Source organism: Centruroides vittatus, unplaced genomic scaffold (genome assembly GCF_030686945.1).
Source record: "Centruroides vittatus isolate TY-2023 unplaced genomic scaffold, ASM3068694v2 contig_452, whole genome shotgun sequence".
Lineage (NCBI taxonomy): Eukaryota > Metazoa > Arthropoda > Arachnida > Scorpiones > Buthidae > Centruroides > Centruroides vittatus.
This window is the reverse complement of record NW_027122248.1, coordinates 1,741,700-1,761,805: the sequence shown is the minus strand read 5'-3', so window position 1 is coordinate 1,761,805 and position 20,106 is coordinate 1,741,700. Positions and strand designations below refer to the sequence as shown.

The window sequence follows — 20,106 nt, the reverse complement described above, 5'->3', positions numbered from 1 at the left end:
AAGCAGGACTAGGAGATATAGACAAGCAGGATATTGAGGAGTTACTGCAGGTTTGTGGTAAGAGCCTTACCAATGATGACCTTCAAGACTAGCAGAACAAAGAACTTGTGTACAACTGGAAAATAGTGATTCTGAAAACAAAGACACCAAAGAATTTCTCTACAAATTTCCTTGGTAAAAGTTTGGTAATGATAACCAAAATCGTTGATCAAATTGTAGTGATCGATCCAGATTTTGAAAGGAGTACAAAAGCAAAATGAAGTGTTTTGAATGTGATCTTCTGCTACCAACATTTGCTTAAGGAAAGAAAAAAAGTGACAAATGAAATTACACAACTTTATCACAAAAAAACAAGAATTTCAGAAAAGCCAGGACCTTTATCACAAAAAATGAACTTTACATTTCTGCGTGCATATGTTTGTGTGTTATTTAACATACTTTTATATTAATTTGTATAATAATATAACTTAAAATTAAAGTAAAATCTGTTTATTTTTGGTTGCATGTTCCCCTTTCCCTATTTACTGTGTTAAAATGACCTTGTTTAATACTATTTTGTTTAGCACTTTGTTGTCTAGGAACACATCCCCGCATTAAGCGGGGTCTTGCTGTATATTAAATATCAATAAATAAGTCTTTTTTTATTCTTAACAATAAAATTTTAATGTGGTGGGAAATAGTGGGAATTATGATCTGTAATTATGAGAACAGTTTTGGATTAGCAACTCTGGTGAACAGATTATTGAGAAACAGCTTAATATGGGAAATTTATTGCCATAGAAAAATTTGAGAAAATTGTATATTAAACTCATTAACTCAAAATTTTCTACCTTTGTATTGAGATATTTTTACCCCATAAACTTCCACTTAATGACTTTACTGTATATAATTTGTATATTTGTTTATTATATGTAATAACATTAAGTTTCATACATTATATATTGTAAAAAAAATTAATAGTTTCAAAATTAACTTAGTTTATTTGCTTGCATATTCATAATAAGATAAATTTTATTAATATTTGAAAATGTTTATTCAGATTCCAGGAGGAATTAAGGAGATTCCGAATGAATTCAGACCTCCTGAATGGTTAACAGATGTTGTACCTCATAAAGTTCCTTATGTTCCTCAAATTGGAGATGATGATATTTATTTTCGTCAGGGACACGAAAACTACATAGAAGCTGTAAAGAAAGCGAAAATCTATGAAATCGATACAAAGAACTTGCCTTGGAAAAAATTGAAATTAAGAGTGTGTAAAATTTTTTCAATACTAACCTATAATTTATGTGCTTATTATAATTTAAAATTAAAAAATATTTTCAGGAGCAAGAAGTTGTAAAAATTGTAGATATAAATTATGAGATCCGCCCACCTAGACTTTGTTGTTTAAAACTTCTCTTAGTTAATCCCTCTGATCAAAGTGGGGGAGATACATTTACAATTCGATATCACGATATGCCAGATGTTATTGATTTTTTGGTGTTAAAACAAAATTATGATCAAGCAATCCAACGTAATTGGAAGCCAGGTAAGTTTTTGGAACTTCAGAATTTTTATTTAAAAGGTAGAATCTTTAAGATTAATCTTACCTTGAATAATAACCACTTCTAATGATAATTAATTATAACATACATTATGAATTAAATTCAAACAAAAAACAATTTCATTTTCATTACATGTATGTTTGAACATTGTTTGCTTGTAAAAATGTTTACTGATGTTGAAGGAAAAAAATATCCAAAATTGTTTTATTTTAAAAGTTTTTATGACTTAAAAAAATTAGCTCATAAAATACTAAAATAAAGCGTTTATAAACAAACATGCCATATTTTTGCTAATAAACAGCATGTCTGTTGCACTCAGTTTATTAGAAAAACTTTTTATTTCGCTGCTATGCTGTTTATTAGAACAAATATAGTATATTGTTTATATATAAATAAAATATTTGCTGTTTCTTTGCTATTTTTCATATTAAACATATGGTAGTATTTCCTAATGCTGAAAATTAATTGATTTTGAAGATTTGGATATTAACAAAAATAATTCTATATTTAATTCATGAAAAAAAGCATTAAATATTTTTGGAGAAGAGTTTGCATAATTATTTATTATTTTATTTAAATATCTGATTTATATTAGTGTATGATGAATAGAATTTTATCAGAAAACTATTGGGGTTGATGCATAAGTTTGTGCTGCTGACTTTGGCACTGAATGATGGAATTTGGATGTGAAATACAGGAAATACAATTGACTATATATTCTCCTCTATTGTTAATGACATTCTCCCAGTGCTTGGACAAGCAATTAAATTTTTGCTTGAGGAATGCCGTGGGTTGAACCGTGAAGAAGTTATCTGCCCAAGTTTCTGGTACAGCATTGTCTTGAAATGAGATCTCTTGATCTCTTGTAGGATATTCAAGAGAGGATGAAAATCTGTAGAAGCCAGGTCCAGACAGTACAGAAGATGCAGAATGGTTTTACAGTTCATGTTATGAATTGCTGCTTTTGTATAGTTGGCATTAATGAAGTTTTGTGGTATCCACATTTTTAGTTTTTGGACCTTACCCATAAATTGTAGATGTCAAATGATTGTTGCCTGACAGCATTCTATCTCAGTGGCAAATTCTGTTAGAATGATGTGTTTAGATGGTCTTCATCAAAATTCAGTGGATGACTGATATGAGTGCTTCATTGAGGTAAAAAATTTTGTCCCCAAAACAGGAAAACCATTTGTGGGCGGTCTTCTGTGATATAACATTTTCCCCGTGCACAGGACAAATGTTTCTGGCAGTGTCAGTAGTGATGGCACATTTGCTGAACTCGTGAAACAGGTGTCAGAAATGTTTCTTCTTATAAACTTGAGATTTCATTCTGAACTTGACTCTCTTGATAACCTGTAAAAAACAAACCATCACCTTAATGAATCTAACAATGACACTTACATGTAACAAGAACATAATACAGTAGAGCGTCGAAAATTGGCGTCAATTGGGGACTGCGGTTGTTCCAATTAGTCATTTGTTCCAATTTCCGACTTTGTACGAAAAAATACATTAACCTGTCCGATGTTCAAATTTTTCTCCGTTGCGTATCGCTTCCTGTTGAATTTTTCTCCGTTGCGTGTCGCTTCGTGTTGAATTTTCGTCGATTTTAAGCCTAACAAAAATTTTTATAATAATAATCGAGGCTATCGTATCGTTAAAAATTATTTCTTTATTTTGTACAAACAAAATAAATATATTGAAGAATATAAAAAACATGAAAATTATACTTTAGAAGTAAATTTAGTATCAAAAATGTTCGATTCAGCACGACACAGTTCGACTGAAAATTGTTTCAATTTCCGGCCATTTCAATTACCGACGTTCCAATTAACGACGCTCTACTGTACTACAAAAATGAGAAATGATGCAGTGTAAACTTATGCACAAACCCAGTAATTGATCAAATATTTAATCATAATGTTTTCTAGAAAGAATTGAATCCTTAAATTGATATTATTGCTTTATTTCTAATGATTTGTTATTTTAATTATAAATTTATAAATATTATTTGAAATCTTTATTTCATGAACTCTTGCAATTGTATGTTGCGTATTAGGTAATCATAAGTTTTCTGTTTAAATGAAAATATAAATAATATAGTTAAAATACTTTTTCAGAAATTTAATAACTTGAAATTGTCATTGTGAATTATTTTAGTAGTAGTTCATTAAAAATGTAGTAATAATAATAATAATATATTAATTTTATTTTAGAATAATTTTTCCAATTTTTTTTAAATTGCAGTAGAAATTTTTCTTATTGTAAATTTATATTTTAAAAGTTAAATTAATATTTTCAGTATACTGATGCAACCTATTTAAAATAAATTTTATAATAGTTTTTATACATCAGTCGGTCAAAATTTTTTTTTTATTGTATAATAAAATTTAGATTAACAGGGTCTTAAAATTTAAATATGAAGCCCTCAAATTCTCTATACAGACAATATTTGTATAAAGAATCTTAAGTGTTTCATATTTACTAGATTTAAGGCTTTGTTCAATTTGTATTATTAAAATTTGTTTTTAAAGATTAAAATACAGTATTTATAATTCTCATCAAATTATTTAACACAAATTTTGCTTTTATATGATCTAACAATCTTAATTTTCTTTCAAACAAAATAAAAACGTTAATATTTTGTTCGAGATGGGATTTTCAGTAGTGTTTATTGCTAATTTATTATATAGAAGAGTTAAGTATTTTGATATTGCATTAAAATCTAAAGTGAGTACTGTTAAAGTTGCAACTTGCATTTCTCACATTCACTGTTGACAATTGATTTTATGTTGTTGATTGTTGAAAAAAGGTTATTAATAAAGACGTGTTATTTCGAAAGAATAGAATTTGTTTTTAGTAGGTTGCAATAAACAAGTTTTGGAACTTTTATTTATTTATTTTTACCAAGTAATGTTTTAAAAATTTAATAAGAAGTGCCACGTAAATATATACATATAATTATGTTTGAATACATGTATATTATTTGTTGTTAATATTATAAAGTCAATACTGTAGTATTTTTAGTTTAATTTTTCATATACAGTACACTCTCGTTTATCCATGCCAATGGATGTCGAAAGATGGAAAGAATACAAGAATGGCATTTTCGGTATTCTGTCATCTAATGTACTTTAAGGACGTTTTCAAAATTTATTATTATATATTAAGATTTATTAAATATTTATTAAGATGAAAATTGTTCCAAAACTTTTCTTTCTAATCTAAATAAGCAAATTTGTCAAAATTGAAAACAAATTTGCTCTTTATAAAATTGTTGATAAACTTAAAACTAATGTGTTTGTGTATGTATGTACGTACACATTCTTAACCCCTTAAGCATGAATGATATGAGTCCATACATAGCTTCTTTAAGTATTGAAATAAATATTACCAAATTTTAATTATCTATTTCCCTAAGATTTATATATTATTTTTCTATAACACTTAATTTTGTATAAACATTAATTTTGTTTCTTACAAATTAAATTTAATTATATTATATTAAATTCTGGACCATCATTGTAGTAATGACATTAAATCATTTGGAATCGTCTAATTTAAATTTATAAATTTTTCCAAATTTTTAATGTAATTATTTGGACAGAATTCAGTTCTTAGTTCTTTTTAAATATAGATTAGATTCAATGTTTAACATATGAAAAAATTTTTTAAATATATTATATTTATTTACTCTTGAGTAACGTCATATATAATATAGCAGAAAACATTAGATAATAAATAATAACTCTGTCGGTGAAGGTTCGAGAGTTGTTTAAGAAGTCTGAACCATCTCACAATGATAATTTTTAGCGATTTTGTTATTTAATTGGTTATCATCATTAAAACTCACTTGTAGTTGTTTAAGACATATGTTTAAGGGGTTAATTTAAAATAATTTCATAACTATTAAAATTAATTTATAGATATTAGATGTATCGTTTTAACGAGCATATGACTAGTATGTATCCATTTTTTGTATCCCATGGGATAAACCTTGCTCTTCACGATGTTTTTATTTCTTTGCGAAGTCAAACCAACAGTTAATTAATTATAGAAGATATTTTAATAGAACTAGAAAAAGCAAACATGGATAATCATGAGTCTACTGTATATTTTAATAAAAGAAAATATGTATGGAAAAATTGATGATGTTTATAATTGTTTAGGTGATAGATTTAGATCTGTGATAGACAATGCATGGTGGTTAGGGACAATTGAAGAACAAGAACCCTTAGATAGCTCATTGCCTGATTCTACATTCCAATGTTTTCTTGTTATGTGGGACAATGGAGAGACAGAGAAAATGAGCCCCTGGGATTTTGAACGAGTGGATGAAAGTAGTATGTTCATATTCATAATTCCAATTCATTATAAAATATTAGATTTGTATGTGACTTATGAAGAAATTGAAACGGATATATCAAATGTTGAGAGAAATCATTATGATTTGCAGACGTAATGATTTGACGAGTATATTTTTGAATTCTGACATTCCAATAACTTTTTCCTGTCTGTTGAACAAAGAACGTTTCATAAATAAGATGTGTGCATTTAAACATAATTACAGTTCTATAGAAAATATTTATATATCTATTTCATCATTCTTTTGTAATTATCATCAAATCTACTCATTTTTTGGCAATATTCTAGCATTCATGTTTTAATTCTTCAAAATAAATGATGTAAGTTTAGGAAAAAGCATTAAATTATTTTTATCTCGTAGATCCTGGCTTGATTTTATTGGAAATTCAGAACGTGAAAATATACTTAGCAATTATCATTAAACTTGGGTATACTGTGGTTGCAAAATCTCTTTTGTTGAACTGTGTAAAAATTTTGTTACTGAAACATTTTTATTAAAGTTTACACAATAAACAAAGACAATTTATTGTCTGTATTAAACACGGAGACTCACGCATTATTACTAGTCTCTAGGATAATACAGATAAAATTCTTAAATTTTTTCATAATCTAATATATTTCCAAACAAATACGTTTTCTATTTAATAACCACACTGATTAAAATTTTAAAAAATATATGAATGTGAAGTTAAATGTCATATTCAATAATGCATCAAAATTATTGTATACTTTGATCTTTACTAAAATTACAGAAATTGTCAATTTGTTTACGACAGGAATGCCTTCAGTCATGGGCGGTAGCGTCGACATCACTCCGGAAGAACGTCTCGCAATGATGTATTCTCCTAAAGATAACGAATGGTCTCCCAGAGGTCAAGTGGCAGAATGTAACAGACTTATCCGAGGACTCGAAAAAATAATGGAATTGTCCTGTGCGGAGTCATTTATATCGCCGGTAGATTTAAACAAGTATCCGATGTATGCATTTGTAGTCGAATATCCCATGGATTTGAGTACTATAAAGGCAAGATTGGAAAATCATTATTACAGGTTTGTAAAAGTAAATATTAGGCGCGTGAATTAAAAATGCAATAGAATTTTAGGACCGACCATATAATTAAGTTTATTTGACTTTTCTTAAGATTAATTCTTTTTTAATTTAAATTTTGTAGAAGTTAAGTAATAGTTTTTATATGTGATGATGTCTTTATTGGCGTATCATGTTAGGAATAAAGAAATAACGCCTTGAACAGGTTAATAGTCAATCATGCTGATGATTACCAAAAATATTTTTGATTTTAATTTTATAAATTGACTATATTTGCTGCTATTTTATATATATATATATATGCTGATGATTATAAAAGTGGTCTAAGAATGAGAAAATATTAAATTTATTTTACAAACTATTCATAAAATTATACAGTTACATGAAAAAAAGTTATTTTGCAAGAGTAAATATACGTGTTTTCTTTTTTATGATAAAAAAAATGTGTATATTTTTAATTTTTACAAATTCAAAAGTCAAACTAGCTTCAAATGAAAACTGACTTAGGCCCCCTTCGTGATCGTCGGTACATACGTAAGATATTTAAATACATATTCTAAGTAAATGTTTAATGTATAATTACTGTAAACTATAATCTAATTGTACTAAATCTAATACTGCAGACTAACCATTGTATTAAAAGGAAATTGTTATCAGAGACAAATTTATTTTCTTAATTAATATTTATAATTTTACCATAACTTTAATAATCTTAGATTTGTCTGCTAAACCTTTAATGTAATTGAATTTTCTAGGAGAATTCAAGCCGTAAAATTCGACGTCGGATTTATCGAGACAAATGCTAAAAAATTCAACGAACCGAGTAGTCGAATCGTGCAAGATGCTAGAATAGTTTGCGAATTGTTGCTGCATTTTATCGAGTAAGTTTTGCATAAAATTGGGAAAACTCAAATTAAATTATTAGTCAAAATATTTAATACAGCAATAGATAAGAGTTAAACTTTTTCAGCAAAGTAGTAAGGAATATCTATAATTTTAATCATTATTAATCTAAAAAATTAAATTAGAATCGTGGATCCGAAATTAATATTACTTATCATACATTAATTAATTTAACTGAAATTTGGTAATTAACTAATTAATTGTATGTAAATAAGAAATGAAAAAAATTAATTTATATAATTATACTGTATGCACTCAAATAGACTCATTACAGGCTATTTGAATCCGTGCTTTCATATCTGTTGGCATGAGTGGTGACAGGAGTCATTAAATGAAAACTAAAAAATAATTCTAAAATTCTAAAAGTAACATGGATGACAAGATATGTGATGCAATAATTTACATAGTTACAATTTTGAATAGGTTGTTTATAGTAATGCATAGCTTACAAAATGTGTTTTGAATAAATCCATGTGTGGCTTTATTTTTTTTAGATGCAGCTGGGACATGGATATATTTCAGCCTGTGGGATAAGTGAAACCATGAGTCTAATCGAGTGCATATTGTATATAAAACAGGACATAACTACTTGAAAAAATTATGTTAATGATTTTATTTGATAAATGAATACAAATTAAGATTACTATTTGATGGGATATTAAATGAAATATTGATTTAGCTTCCACATATCAGAAATGAATGGAAAAAAGTAAGGAAAGAATTGTAAAGTTTACATTAAAACAATAACTAGTAAAATAGAATAATTCATAAAAACTTTTTATTTATTTTTTCATTTAATTTTGAAAATGCTGTCAGGCAGTTGATTTCCATCCCCATTTCTGTGGTTATTTTTTAAGAATTAAATTCTGAAATAATTGCAATAACTATATACAACATTTAAATTTAATGAGAAATTAATTTTTGCATTGATATTTATTTACAATTACTCATATTTAATTAAATATATTCAAAAGGTTTTATTTCAGTGTTCAATAATGATTTATTCTTATATGTGAAATCGGGGGTGCCTAAAAAGACGCCACCCCTTCGATTGTCACCAATGTGTGAGATCTCGGGGAGGTAAGAGGGAGTCGTACCTCTTTTTCCCGTGACTCACTTGTCAAGGATGGCTGTTACGTCGACGGCGCGTTACGCGTTACGCGAGTGGAGGAGGAGGAAGGATGGGGCCGACGATAAGGCGAAGCCGACAGTCAAGAAAGACACCATTTTATAACAAAAACAAAATTTAATGAAAGCTAAACGAACTAAAGTACACTTCTACCCTCGTATACAAAAAGGGGCCGGAGAGAGAGAGTTTACAATTATTTTTCATACCTCTTAACAAGTCCGTAATAGACGGAATCCGGAAAAAAGTTGTAGACTGTCGTAGACGGGCACTCAAAACTGTAGAATTCTTTAGAACTTTAGAAAACCTCTATAAATTCCGTAATAGACGGAGTCCGGCGAGTGGAGTCGTAGAAGCTTTTTGTGGGTCCGGAGGAGGCCGCAGTGTACTGTACGTCGTACTCGAAAGACGATCGGAGAGCCCCTTAGGGGGGGAAGGAAGCGTCTTTTATAAGTTTTTGATGGGAAAACCTGTCACGTGATCGAAAACGAATCGTTATTAGGGCCATAGGTGTTCCCGGGATATTAAATAAACGACTAGTTCGGGCGCTAACTATAAACCATCGTGCAAGATGATCTACCTGCTCCGAAGGAATAACGGTTTGTTGATAGGGGACAATCGTTGCCATTTGAGGGTCAATAATTTCCCGGGTATGGAATGTTGTTGATTAAGTTGTTTATAACTGGAGTGAACAAATTCAGAAATTTCTAGGGTTTTAACTTCCAGATTTCACATTCACTCCATGCTTTCTTTAAAATCATCACTTAGTTAGTGTGATTTTAAAAGATTTGATTCATAAGAGGGGGGGTGAGGTATGTTTACAATTTAGATTGATATATTACTCTCTCTCGGAAAGGATTAGGTTAATAGGTGACATCATTGCGATAATACATAATATCAAAGTTGTTTACAAAATATATATCCCGACGCGTTTTAGACGCGTGACAATATTTATTACTCGAGGTTAGGAGAGGCGAGCGTCTGGAGTTCTTGGAAGTGGTTGGGTGGGTGGATGACGTCATCGTTGACCTAGGGTCGAGACTGCAGTTCAAAGTTCACATGAGTTGAGACTGTTTGGTGGAATTTCTTTGTTCGCTGGAATTGGGTGGTGTGTAGTACACTATCACAATCTTGGATGTTTGGATATAAATTGTTCTGGATGGGCAAGACTCGTAGGTAAGTTGATAGAGTTGTCCGTCCACGTGGATAAATTAAATTCGGGTGGATAGTTCTTAATTTGGTGAATCGGGTGTAAAGTTGCGTGAGTCAGCCATCTTCGGTAAAGGTGATGAAGACACTGTTCTCGGATTTAAAATAAATGTTAATAATAAGTCATTTTTTTGAGTTATGAATCCTTGAATTCCGGATAGAGGTATGCAAGGTTACATAAAAAGGTTATTTTACTCTCTCTCTCGTTAAAATAAGATTCAATATATATCTAGATTAGTATGAGAAAAAAAAATCCCGTTAAAGAGAGTTAATCTACAATTCTAGGATACGAACTAAATATTAGAATCGTTCGCGACAAATCTATGAATATAGGTATAAACGTTAGTACGTTAAAATGAGGAATAAAAGGGAAAATGGCGGTGGGGGGATGACCTTGTTAATAGGATTGAACAATAGATTTTTGTTTTCGTGGAGTCGGGTTGCCTCGGGGTTTTTCTTCGTGAGAAGTGCCCGGTGGAGTGCTAGGTACGGGCGGATTTCCGTCTCCGTTGAAGGCGGTTTCTTCGTGTTCCTCTTCCGGCGGAGGTCGGTGACTAGTCGCACGGGTCTTCTTGCATCGTGAGTACTTCTTGCATCGTGAGTAATTGCGATAACTATAACATAAACAAAGTCCCGTGAGGATAGCGCCTAGACAACCAGCAATAATGGTTATTATTAAAGATGGGTAAGTTATGGGAGATGATTTTGTTGGCTCCCGTAACAGGTGATTTAGGTCGTATTGGACGTTGTTCAAAGAACGGTCTGCTAATCGAATATCGTAGTCCGATGTGAGTTTCGGGAGGTCAGGATCCTTAAGGCGTTTTTGCAGCAACAGGATCTCAGATTTGTTGACGATTTGTTCTAGTTGTGGCACTATTAATTGTTGTGCTATCTCCAATTGTATGGTGGTTTGCATTCGGAACGGCGAAGTAAGGACGAATCCAGGTACATAGCCGGTGCATGCGTTTGGGAGATGGAGTATTCCCGTTTTGTTTAATTTATGAGTAGTGGATGAAAATGGAGATTGTTGATGTCGAGTGGGACATCTAATAGTTAGGGTGAGAGGATTTGGAATAGAATAAATCCACGATCCTAGTTGATCAATCCTCTTAAAAATTGGCGGAAAGTGTGGAACGATTTGGCGGGTACAAAGGTCTTTGACCGCGATTTCGTTGCCACTAAAGAGTGCATATTCACAACTTTGTTGAGGGAAACGTCGAATAGGTCCGTTTACGGAACAAATAGGAAAGTGATCCATTTGACAAATTATTAATTCGTAGTGTTGTAATAACATATAGGACTGTCTGTCCATGGATAAGGCGACTATAGGGTAATTAGTCTGGATTTGTACGAATGTATTTAGATCAGGTATATATGTAGGAAATTTGATAATTTCGTACATATCGAAGTATCCACTAGGGGTGATTAATGGGATCTTAGCAAAGATTCTCAACTTACCAGGTACTGCTACAGCCAGGGTGGTAATCCACTGGTAGTATTTAAATAGCGTGTCAGGTCTTATAGGTTCGACCATAGTGTAACCTTCCGGAAGCTGTAGTTGAATGTCTCGGAGGGTACGTAACATGATTTCTCGTGATACGAAATAGGTGCTTAGTTGACCTTTTTCTAGTATATCAATCGCTTCTCGTAAGGCTACTAGTTGGAGATGGAACTCTTGAATAGAGAATTCGAGTATCCGACTAATTATTTCAAACGCAAGTTCGTAACTATAGCGATTTAATAGCTCTTTAAATGATTCTTGCCGTTTGAATAACACGTAGATTTGGTGTCGATTATTTTTGCTGATATTTAGAGTATCATTCAACAAGGTGGCTTGTGAGCGCAGTAAATGAATAATTCTCTCGTTTTGTTCATTGATGTTAGAGATTTCGACATTTAAGGTCGTAATATCCTCGGAGGTAGCTGTTCCGAAGAGGAATTTTAGAATTTTTCCTCCGCCGTGTATTAAACTTCGGCGTAAAGTGTTTAGGGCTGATAGGTCTCGATATTCCTTATGAAAATCAAAGAATGAGGTTTTCACAAGGAATGCCTCTATGTTAAAGTCCTTTCTATATTACTTTTACTTCTACTCTCGAAGTGCGACTAATGTCCTATCAACATGTTATAAATCGTTTACAGGCTTAAGGAGGAGGATGACCGACTAACGGCAGGAGAAATAAGTCGAGGAATTCGACTGCGAGTGGGTCTCGATAGAACCCAAGGTCGATCAGCAGCTGACCCTTGACTGCGACGAGCATAGGGTGGAGTGGTCTCCTGTTTTTCTTCCGTTTCCGGTTCGGAAACTTCGCGTTCGGGCTTGCGGTCATCTCTCTCACTTTCGCTCTCGCTATCCGGTTCTGTCTGTTCTTCCGGTAGCGAAGGGAGTATGGAGGACTGAGTGAAGTCATCCTCAGAGTCGGATAGCTTGCCAGGTAGTGGCGTGGCCGTTAATGGGTTTTCTCCCTGTGATACCATAGGTTGATCGACAGTCGTGTTAGTGTCATCTTGCTGTATTCTAGGTCGCTTTCTTTTCCTATGGGCTGCAATTATTCCTCTTGTGCTCCGGGTTTGTTGATTCCTTTTCCTTTCGGCGGGAGTAACTCGTTCATTTCGGAAGATGTCCGAAGAGCTTTCATTTAGGGTAGTGATCTGAGAGAAGTTTTTCTTCCTGTTACTAGTATCTCTTCGCTTCCTTTTCTTCCTGCGCGGCCGTCGGGAAGTGCAGAAATGAACAGTCCTCTGATTGGGTAAAATCACCTGTGCATTAGCAAAATCTAGTGTTAATTGTAGGGCTTCGATGAAGTCTCGTCCCAATATCCCGTCACACGGGTTTGTGATCTCGGCTCGCACGATGGCACATGGCATGGAAAATTTCTTTCCCCGTAGTTTGAACCTGGGGGTTGCTGTTCCAATAGCGGTGGTTGGCTTCCCTAAAGGATTTCCTAATTTTCGTCTAAGTCCAAACTTTACAGATGCTTTTCCCTTCAATTTGTTTGCTAGGTCATTCGATATGATCGTACATTCTGCTCTAGGATTAATTTGCATCTTCACAGGAATATTATTGACATAAACCAATATAACAGGTTTAGGTCTTGAATAGATTGTCGTTAGTCCTATCCTGCCTTTCCATCTCGTGTCGCTTTCCTCTCCTGATGAATCTGTTTGAGGAGGAGAAAAGGTTCTACCTGAATCAGTATAGCGTCGTTTCCGCTCAACTGTAGGATTTCTTCTAGGTCTATTTGAAGGTCGTTGACCTTTGATTCTCTGAACTTGGCCTCTCCAGCGATTTCGATCCTCTGCTGGAGACTGGGATCTGAATCGAACCCTATCTCTATCATTGTTTGGGTCATTACTGTTATTATATCGGTTCCGGTTCCGATTTTGATTAGGTCGATCGAATCGGCGATTAGGGGCGTTCGACCGATTTTCGTTGCGCTTAAGAGGCGGATTATTATAGGAATTGTTATTGTAGGAGTTAGGAGTATAGCCTCCTCGATGATTCCGGCGAGATATAGGATCTCTAGAGCCGAATCGAGGAGAGTTTCGGATTAGTCCGTCCATTTTAGCTTTTAATTCCTCCATCGCTGACGTTAGTTGCGCTAAATCCTCCTGAGATGAGGTTTTATCGCTTTCCCTTACTGTTCGCATGATTCCTCTTGGATGCGCGGTGAGACTTTCAATTGTTTCCTCACTGATCGCGGCTTTTAGAGCCTCATCGAATGTCTCAGCCTCACGGCTCATTACGCGCTGCCGGATTCTTATGTCTATTCCGTTCAAAAATTGCGCTTTAAGCCTTTCATCTAACTCCTTCCTCTGAACTCGTTCAATAATCGCGGTCTCGGCGGCAGTCGCGCCAGGCTCCGGCGTAATTTCTATCTCCATCGCCAGTGCTTGGAGTCTAGCAGCATAAGTCTGTACGTCCTCGTCCCTTTTCTGCACGCACGCATAAAATTTAGATAATCGAAAGGAAAATGGCTCCCGTTCAAAACGCGCTATCATCAATCGCTTGAATTCGTCGAAGTCCTCCACTTCTTTTATTCTTCGGTCCTTTCGGACGAATTCTCTCGCGATACCCGTAAGTTTTAATTTTGCCACTGCCAGCATCTGGGCCTTGGACCATGCCGCTACCTTAGTAACATCGGCTAACGAATCAAAAAAGTCCGTTACCCGAGGGCCTCCTGCTTCTCCCGAGAATACGGGTAATAGGGGTATTATTCCGCCTAAACCTCCCAATGTAAGGGGATTCGGTGCCGGATTAGGATTTGGGTGGGCTGGCCCAGCCGCATCGCGGGGATCGTCTTCCATTATGTTTATTTCGTTAGTTCTTACAACTAGGTCGGAGATTCTAGTACGACCCTACTCCTATGATTCCTAATTCAACTCAATTCGACCTCTCTCCCGACTGTGGCTGTTTTTCGCCTTATCGATTTTTCGAAAAAGTCGAGACCCCACTCCTGCAAACCAATATGTGAAATCGGGGGTGCCTAAAAAGACGCCAACCCCTTCGATTGTCACCAATGTGTGAGATCTCGGGGAGGTAAGAGGGAGTCGTACCTCTTTTTCCCGTGACTCACTTGTCAAGGATGGCTGTTACGTCGACGGCGCGTTACGCGTTACGCGAGTGGAGGAGGAGGAAGGATGGGGTCGACGATAAGGCGAAGCCGACAGTCAAGAAAGACACCATTTTATAACAAAAACAAAATTTAATGAAAGCTAAACGAACTAAAGTACACTTCTACCCTCGTATACAAAAAGGGGCCGGAGAGAGAGAGTTTACAATTATTTTTCATACCTCTTAACAAGTCCGTAATAGACGGAATCCGGAAAAAAAGTTGTAGACTGTCGTAGACGGGCACTCAAAACTGTAGAATTCTTTAGAACTTTAGAAAACCTCTATAAATTCCGTAATAGACGGAGTCCGGCGAGTGGAGTCGTAGAAGCTTTTTGTGGGTCCGGAGGAGGCCGCAGTGTACTGTACGTCGTACTCGAAAGACGATCGGAGAGCCCCTTAGGGGGGGAAGGAAGCGTCTTTTATAAGTTTTTGATGGGAAAACCTGTCACGTGATCGAAAACGAATCGTTATTAGGGCCATAGGTGTTCCCGGGATATTAAATAAACGACTAGTTCGGGCGCTAACTATAAACCATCGTGCAAGATGATCTACCTGCTCCGAAGGAATAACGGTTTGTTGATAGGGGACAATCGTTGCCATTTGAGGGTCAATAATTTCCCGGGTATGGAATGTTGTTGATTAAGTTGTTTATAACTGGAGTGAACAAATTCAGAAATTTCTAGGGTTTTAACTTCCAGATTTCACATTCATATATATATATATTTATTTATTTATTTATGATAATGTATAATATGATGCTTTTAGGAATCTGTTTCTATGAAATATTTTAAAATAAATAAGGAATAAAATACAAATATTGAGTAAGGAAAGATTTTTAAAAGAAGTAAGAAAAGTTTGGTGAAATAAATCAAAATTGGTTCACAATGAATTGATTTTTTATTAGAGTAATAAACTAAAAAAAATACTTAATGATTTAATGTAGAAGGAAAGAATAAGATTAGGTAAAACTTTTTTGATTTCTTTAATTTTGTAGTAATCTGTAATAAATCCCTACTTTCTGATTATTTCAGTTTCTTTTGTGAAAAGTCACATTAAAAATTCATGATTATAAAACTTTATATACTTACATAGGACACCAAATGTAGTATAAGGAAGATGTTGTACTGTCTTTTGCCATTAGATTTATTAAATATAAACATCTTTATTAAACCCGATACATAGCAATAACACCTTCAACTGCCATAAACCATCAGGCTATATTTATTAGTAATTTATAATTATTATTGCCAAATTATAACTCAATGGTTTATGGCAGTACAGTTTTGTCCTTATAAAAATTCATGCAATAGGTGTATGATATTTTAGTTTTAACTTTTAAATAAGAGTTAGGAATGAAAGTAAGAGGTAATTAAATGAAAACAGTCAATAAAATATCTAGATATTATATTCTTTATTTACAAAATGTTTAAATAACTAGAATATTTTCTAAGTTCTAGAACAATTTTCTCAGAAACACAAATTAAATGGAGATTTATTTTTAATTAGAGATAAGAATTAATACTTAAATTAATTGAAAATAATTAATTTTAGTGTTTTAAATTGGTTGATGTTTTGTGTTTATTCAAAAGGAATATTTTTATATACTGTATTAATAGTTTATATTATATTTCTTAAAAATTATTAATAATATAAATGTGCTGTTCACATCTGTTAATAATAATCTAAAAGTTACATTGCAGTTAAATATAGTAAGATGACTTTTGTTATTTAATCAGTGCCCAAAATTGTGAAGATCCAATGGAAATATATCAAGAAATGATGGAAGCTAGACAATTTAATGAATCGGATGCCACTTCCGACAGTTATATGTCCGACACGGACGAAGAACATATCAATCAGAATAACGACAGAAAGCGGAGAATGGTGAGTTCAAATTATTAATTAATTATAATTGAATTTGATTCAGAACTAAATACAACATAATATAAAACTGAAAATTTATTATTTGAATTGTTGTAAACAAGTCTTTGCAAATTATAACGTTTGAGCTATAAAATAAATTGAATTTATTTTAATGCATCTATGTAAAATTTTCTAAATTAATTCTTCAATTGTTAATGTAGACTTACAAAAAATGTGCTCTTTTAAGCAATATTAAGCCCTTAAATGATATTATGTTCTAAAATAGCTGCATTAATCATGTTAATATATAATGAAAATAATATAAAGATAATTAATAAATATGCCTTTTTAACTGTTTTGAAATTTATACTACATAATTTGGATTTTTAAGATTTAATGTGCACTTTATTGATTAATTGCTATGATTTGTTTGTGTTGTTATAGCATTAAAGTTATTTTTTTTATTATTATGAGCCATAAAAATAATATGGAAACATGCAACTTTATTTTAAATTTTAGTATTATCCACTGGCTTAAGTTTGCCTATGCTTGTCATCTATGATAATATTCTAGCATAAATATAAGTAAAAGCTGGTTTATATATCAGCAGCATTGTGGAGTTTTAAGGCCACCGACCATTGCCGGAGTCTTGCTTATAGTCAAACTCTGGCCAGCAGCTAATTTGACATGGCATGGCTTTGGCATCAGATGACGTTGGACATTATTTAACCTTGGAGTTGCACCACTAGACCAGTAGTATGCATCTATAGTTTGATATCTAGCAGAGCAGAATATAGAGAATGTAGAGAACTCTGAGAACTCCTTTGTTGCAGCACCATGCTGCCATTGGAATGTAAACTGATCCAAAGGAATAATCATTAAATGATGTGTAGAACTGATTATAAATTAATCTATATATATATATTATAGAATAATATAATACATACCTAAAGAAATTTTTACTTTTAAAACAGTTAAGTTTATTATTTAATATAAACAATAAATTTATTAAAGCAAATATTAATGAAATGCGTAATTGTTAACAAACTTGTTAATTGTTAATAAAGTTGGCTAATGATTATGCTCTGTGAACACAATTCTAATTATGCTCATTGGTAAGAAAAGAAAAGAAAAAGAAAAATCAGAGAAGAGGCAAAAAATGTTGTTTCACTAATCATCTTACAACAATTCAAGTTTTGCTATTAAAAAATTTTAACAATTTTAATAAACAGTTATACATGAATTATAAAAGTAAAATTGTTGTCAAGAATTCAGTTAATAAAAATTTTGCAAATTGATTTTCATTTCACTCATTAATATAATGAAAAAACTTTTTATATAATCATAATAAAACTAGGGCCTGAAGATTTTTCTTTTTGTTGGTAAAGTAAATATTAAGTGAAAATTATATTCTTGAAAAGTTATTGACTAATTTTTCAATCAGTGTTTTAAAAAGTTAGCTAGAAATATATCTACAAAATTAATATTATTTGATGGTTATGATAGTTCACAGATTTTAGTGAATTGTAAATGCTGAAACAGATTATATATATATAAAAAAAGTATCGATTTATTTTATGTGCGATCAAAGTTTTGAGTTTTTCATATTATCAATTTGACATACAGTTTACCTATAAAGAGACAATTGAAAATTTTTTACATACTAATCTCCCAATAAATTATCACAGTAATTATATTTATTAAACTTTTTGGTTTAATTTTGAATGACAAAGTTTTGTAACATATTTTTTATGATTTGAACAGAACGTTCATCGTGCGAACAAGAGACGACGATTAGAATCGTCACAAGTATACACGTCGAGATCTTGGAAGCAGCAATGTACAGACTTACTAGATATTATATTTCAATGTGAAGATTCCACTCCGTTTAGAAATCCTGTAGATTTAAATGAATATCCAGTAAGATAATGTGTTATTTTTATATATATTTTATTAATGTTTGTATTAAAGTTTTGGTTTATTTCAGCCAAGTATTCGGATATGAAATTGTCATGAAAATAAGAATTTGATTTTCAAAGAATTTCAGTTAACAATGAAAAATAATTATTTACTAAATATATTACCGTATTTTACGGACTATAAGACGCTACAGACTATAAGACGCACTTTAATTTTTAAGCTTTTTTTTTTTTTTTTAAATACATATAAAATACATATAAGATGCTATGAACTATAAGATGCACCTGAATTTTGGAGGCAATTTTTCGAAGAAAAAAATGCGTCTTATAGTCCGTAAAATACGGTAATTATCTATATTTACTTTGTTTTTAATGTAATCTTTGCAAATTTTTATAAAGATTATAGAAAAATAAATAAATTCAGACTACAGTTGACTTCCAATTACCCTCTGTAATAGGTGACACGATTACTGTGGATAATTAACTTACACAAATAATATGATAATTGGGAAAAAAGGAAAAGATATTAAAAAAAACTTAAAATTTAAAGAAAAATACTTTTTTTATTACAGATACTTACATATAAATAAATTTGTTTGTCCATCGAGCCATTTTTTTCTTTTTGTAATACTGTGTTTTCTAGATTCTAATGTGCATCTTATTATTATTATTTATTATTATTTTTTTTTGGATTTTTCTAGTCTAAAAAATTTGGGTATATATTAGAATCTGGTACAAGGTTGACTTATTGTGGTCTCATTCACATCATTTAATTTTCATTCTGCTCAGTAGTTCATGTGTGTTACATCATCAGTATAGATATGATACATGTTCTTCCTACTATCAAAGTTTTAATTTTGGTTTTGGAATGGTTTGTTAGTCTTTTTGAACTACAGCAAATCATGTGAATGTTGTACAGCAGATGAGTCTCCTTTAAAGCTAAATATCTGTATACATGATTTTCTATGCTGAAGAACAGTTAGTTATTTCAATTCAGCAGTATGTATCTGAAATTTTACAATTGTGTGTAATAATGAGACATTGTGTTAAAAAGTTGATCATATGACAATTTTGTATTGGTAAGCAGATCATATTGACTTGATGTGGAGTCTTGTTTAAAATGAGTCAGCCATCCCAATAATGTATCAAACTTTTCATCCAAACCAAGTACGTCAAAAAAAACTTTGCTTTATTAGTAATTATAGGCCCAGAAATTGGTATTCCTTTAGTTCACACTTTTGTAAACCATTTACATAATGCTTTATCAAGTTTATCATATGTAGACAGCTTTATTACTTTTTTTACGAAGACAAATCAGATGACAATGCAAATGTAACAACTTATCCTTTTGTTTAAAAATGTCACATACTTAATTCTCCTATTTCATATTGTGTAGAAATTTGCTCTTTCTTTAAATCTTTTTTTACTTTGTTTATAATTTCAAGTTTTTGTTGAATTGTTAAAACCACCCTTTTTTTTCCAGCCATTACACTGTTCTTTTTTTGGATTGGAAC

The 20,106-nt window shown here is 31.9% G+C and overlaps 1 protein-coding gene across 2 annotated transcripts in view; it reads left to right on the top strand.

The window, feature by feature from the left end:
- The window catches only part of BRWD3 (bromodomain and WD repeat-containing protein), a 77,470-nt gene that overhangs the window by 50,060 nt on the left and 7,304 nt on the right, over positions 1–20,106 (top strand). The window contains exons 22-28 of one of the 2 annotated variants that reach the window (XM_067272666.1): positions 1,040–1,252; positions 1,327–1,531; positions 5,717–5,890; positions 6,689–6,962; positions 7,716–7,841; positions 16,547–16,694; positions 18,438–18,593. In XM_067272666.1, the coding sequence (XP_067128767.1) occupies positions 1,040–1,252; positions 1,327–1,531; positions 5,717–5,890; positions 6,689–6,962; positions 7,716–7,841; positions 16,547–16,694; positions 18,438–18,593 (1,296 nt within the window). The remainder of the gene's footprint in view (positions 1–1,039; positions 1,253–1,326; positions 1,532–5,716; positions 5,891–6,688; positions 6,963–7,715; positions 7,842–16,546; positions 16,695–18,437; positions 18,594–20,106) is intronic. The other variant, XM_067272667.1, reaches the window with a different exon arrangement.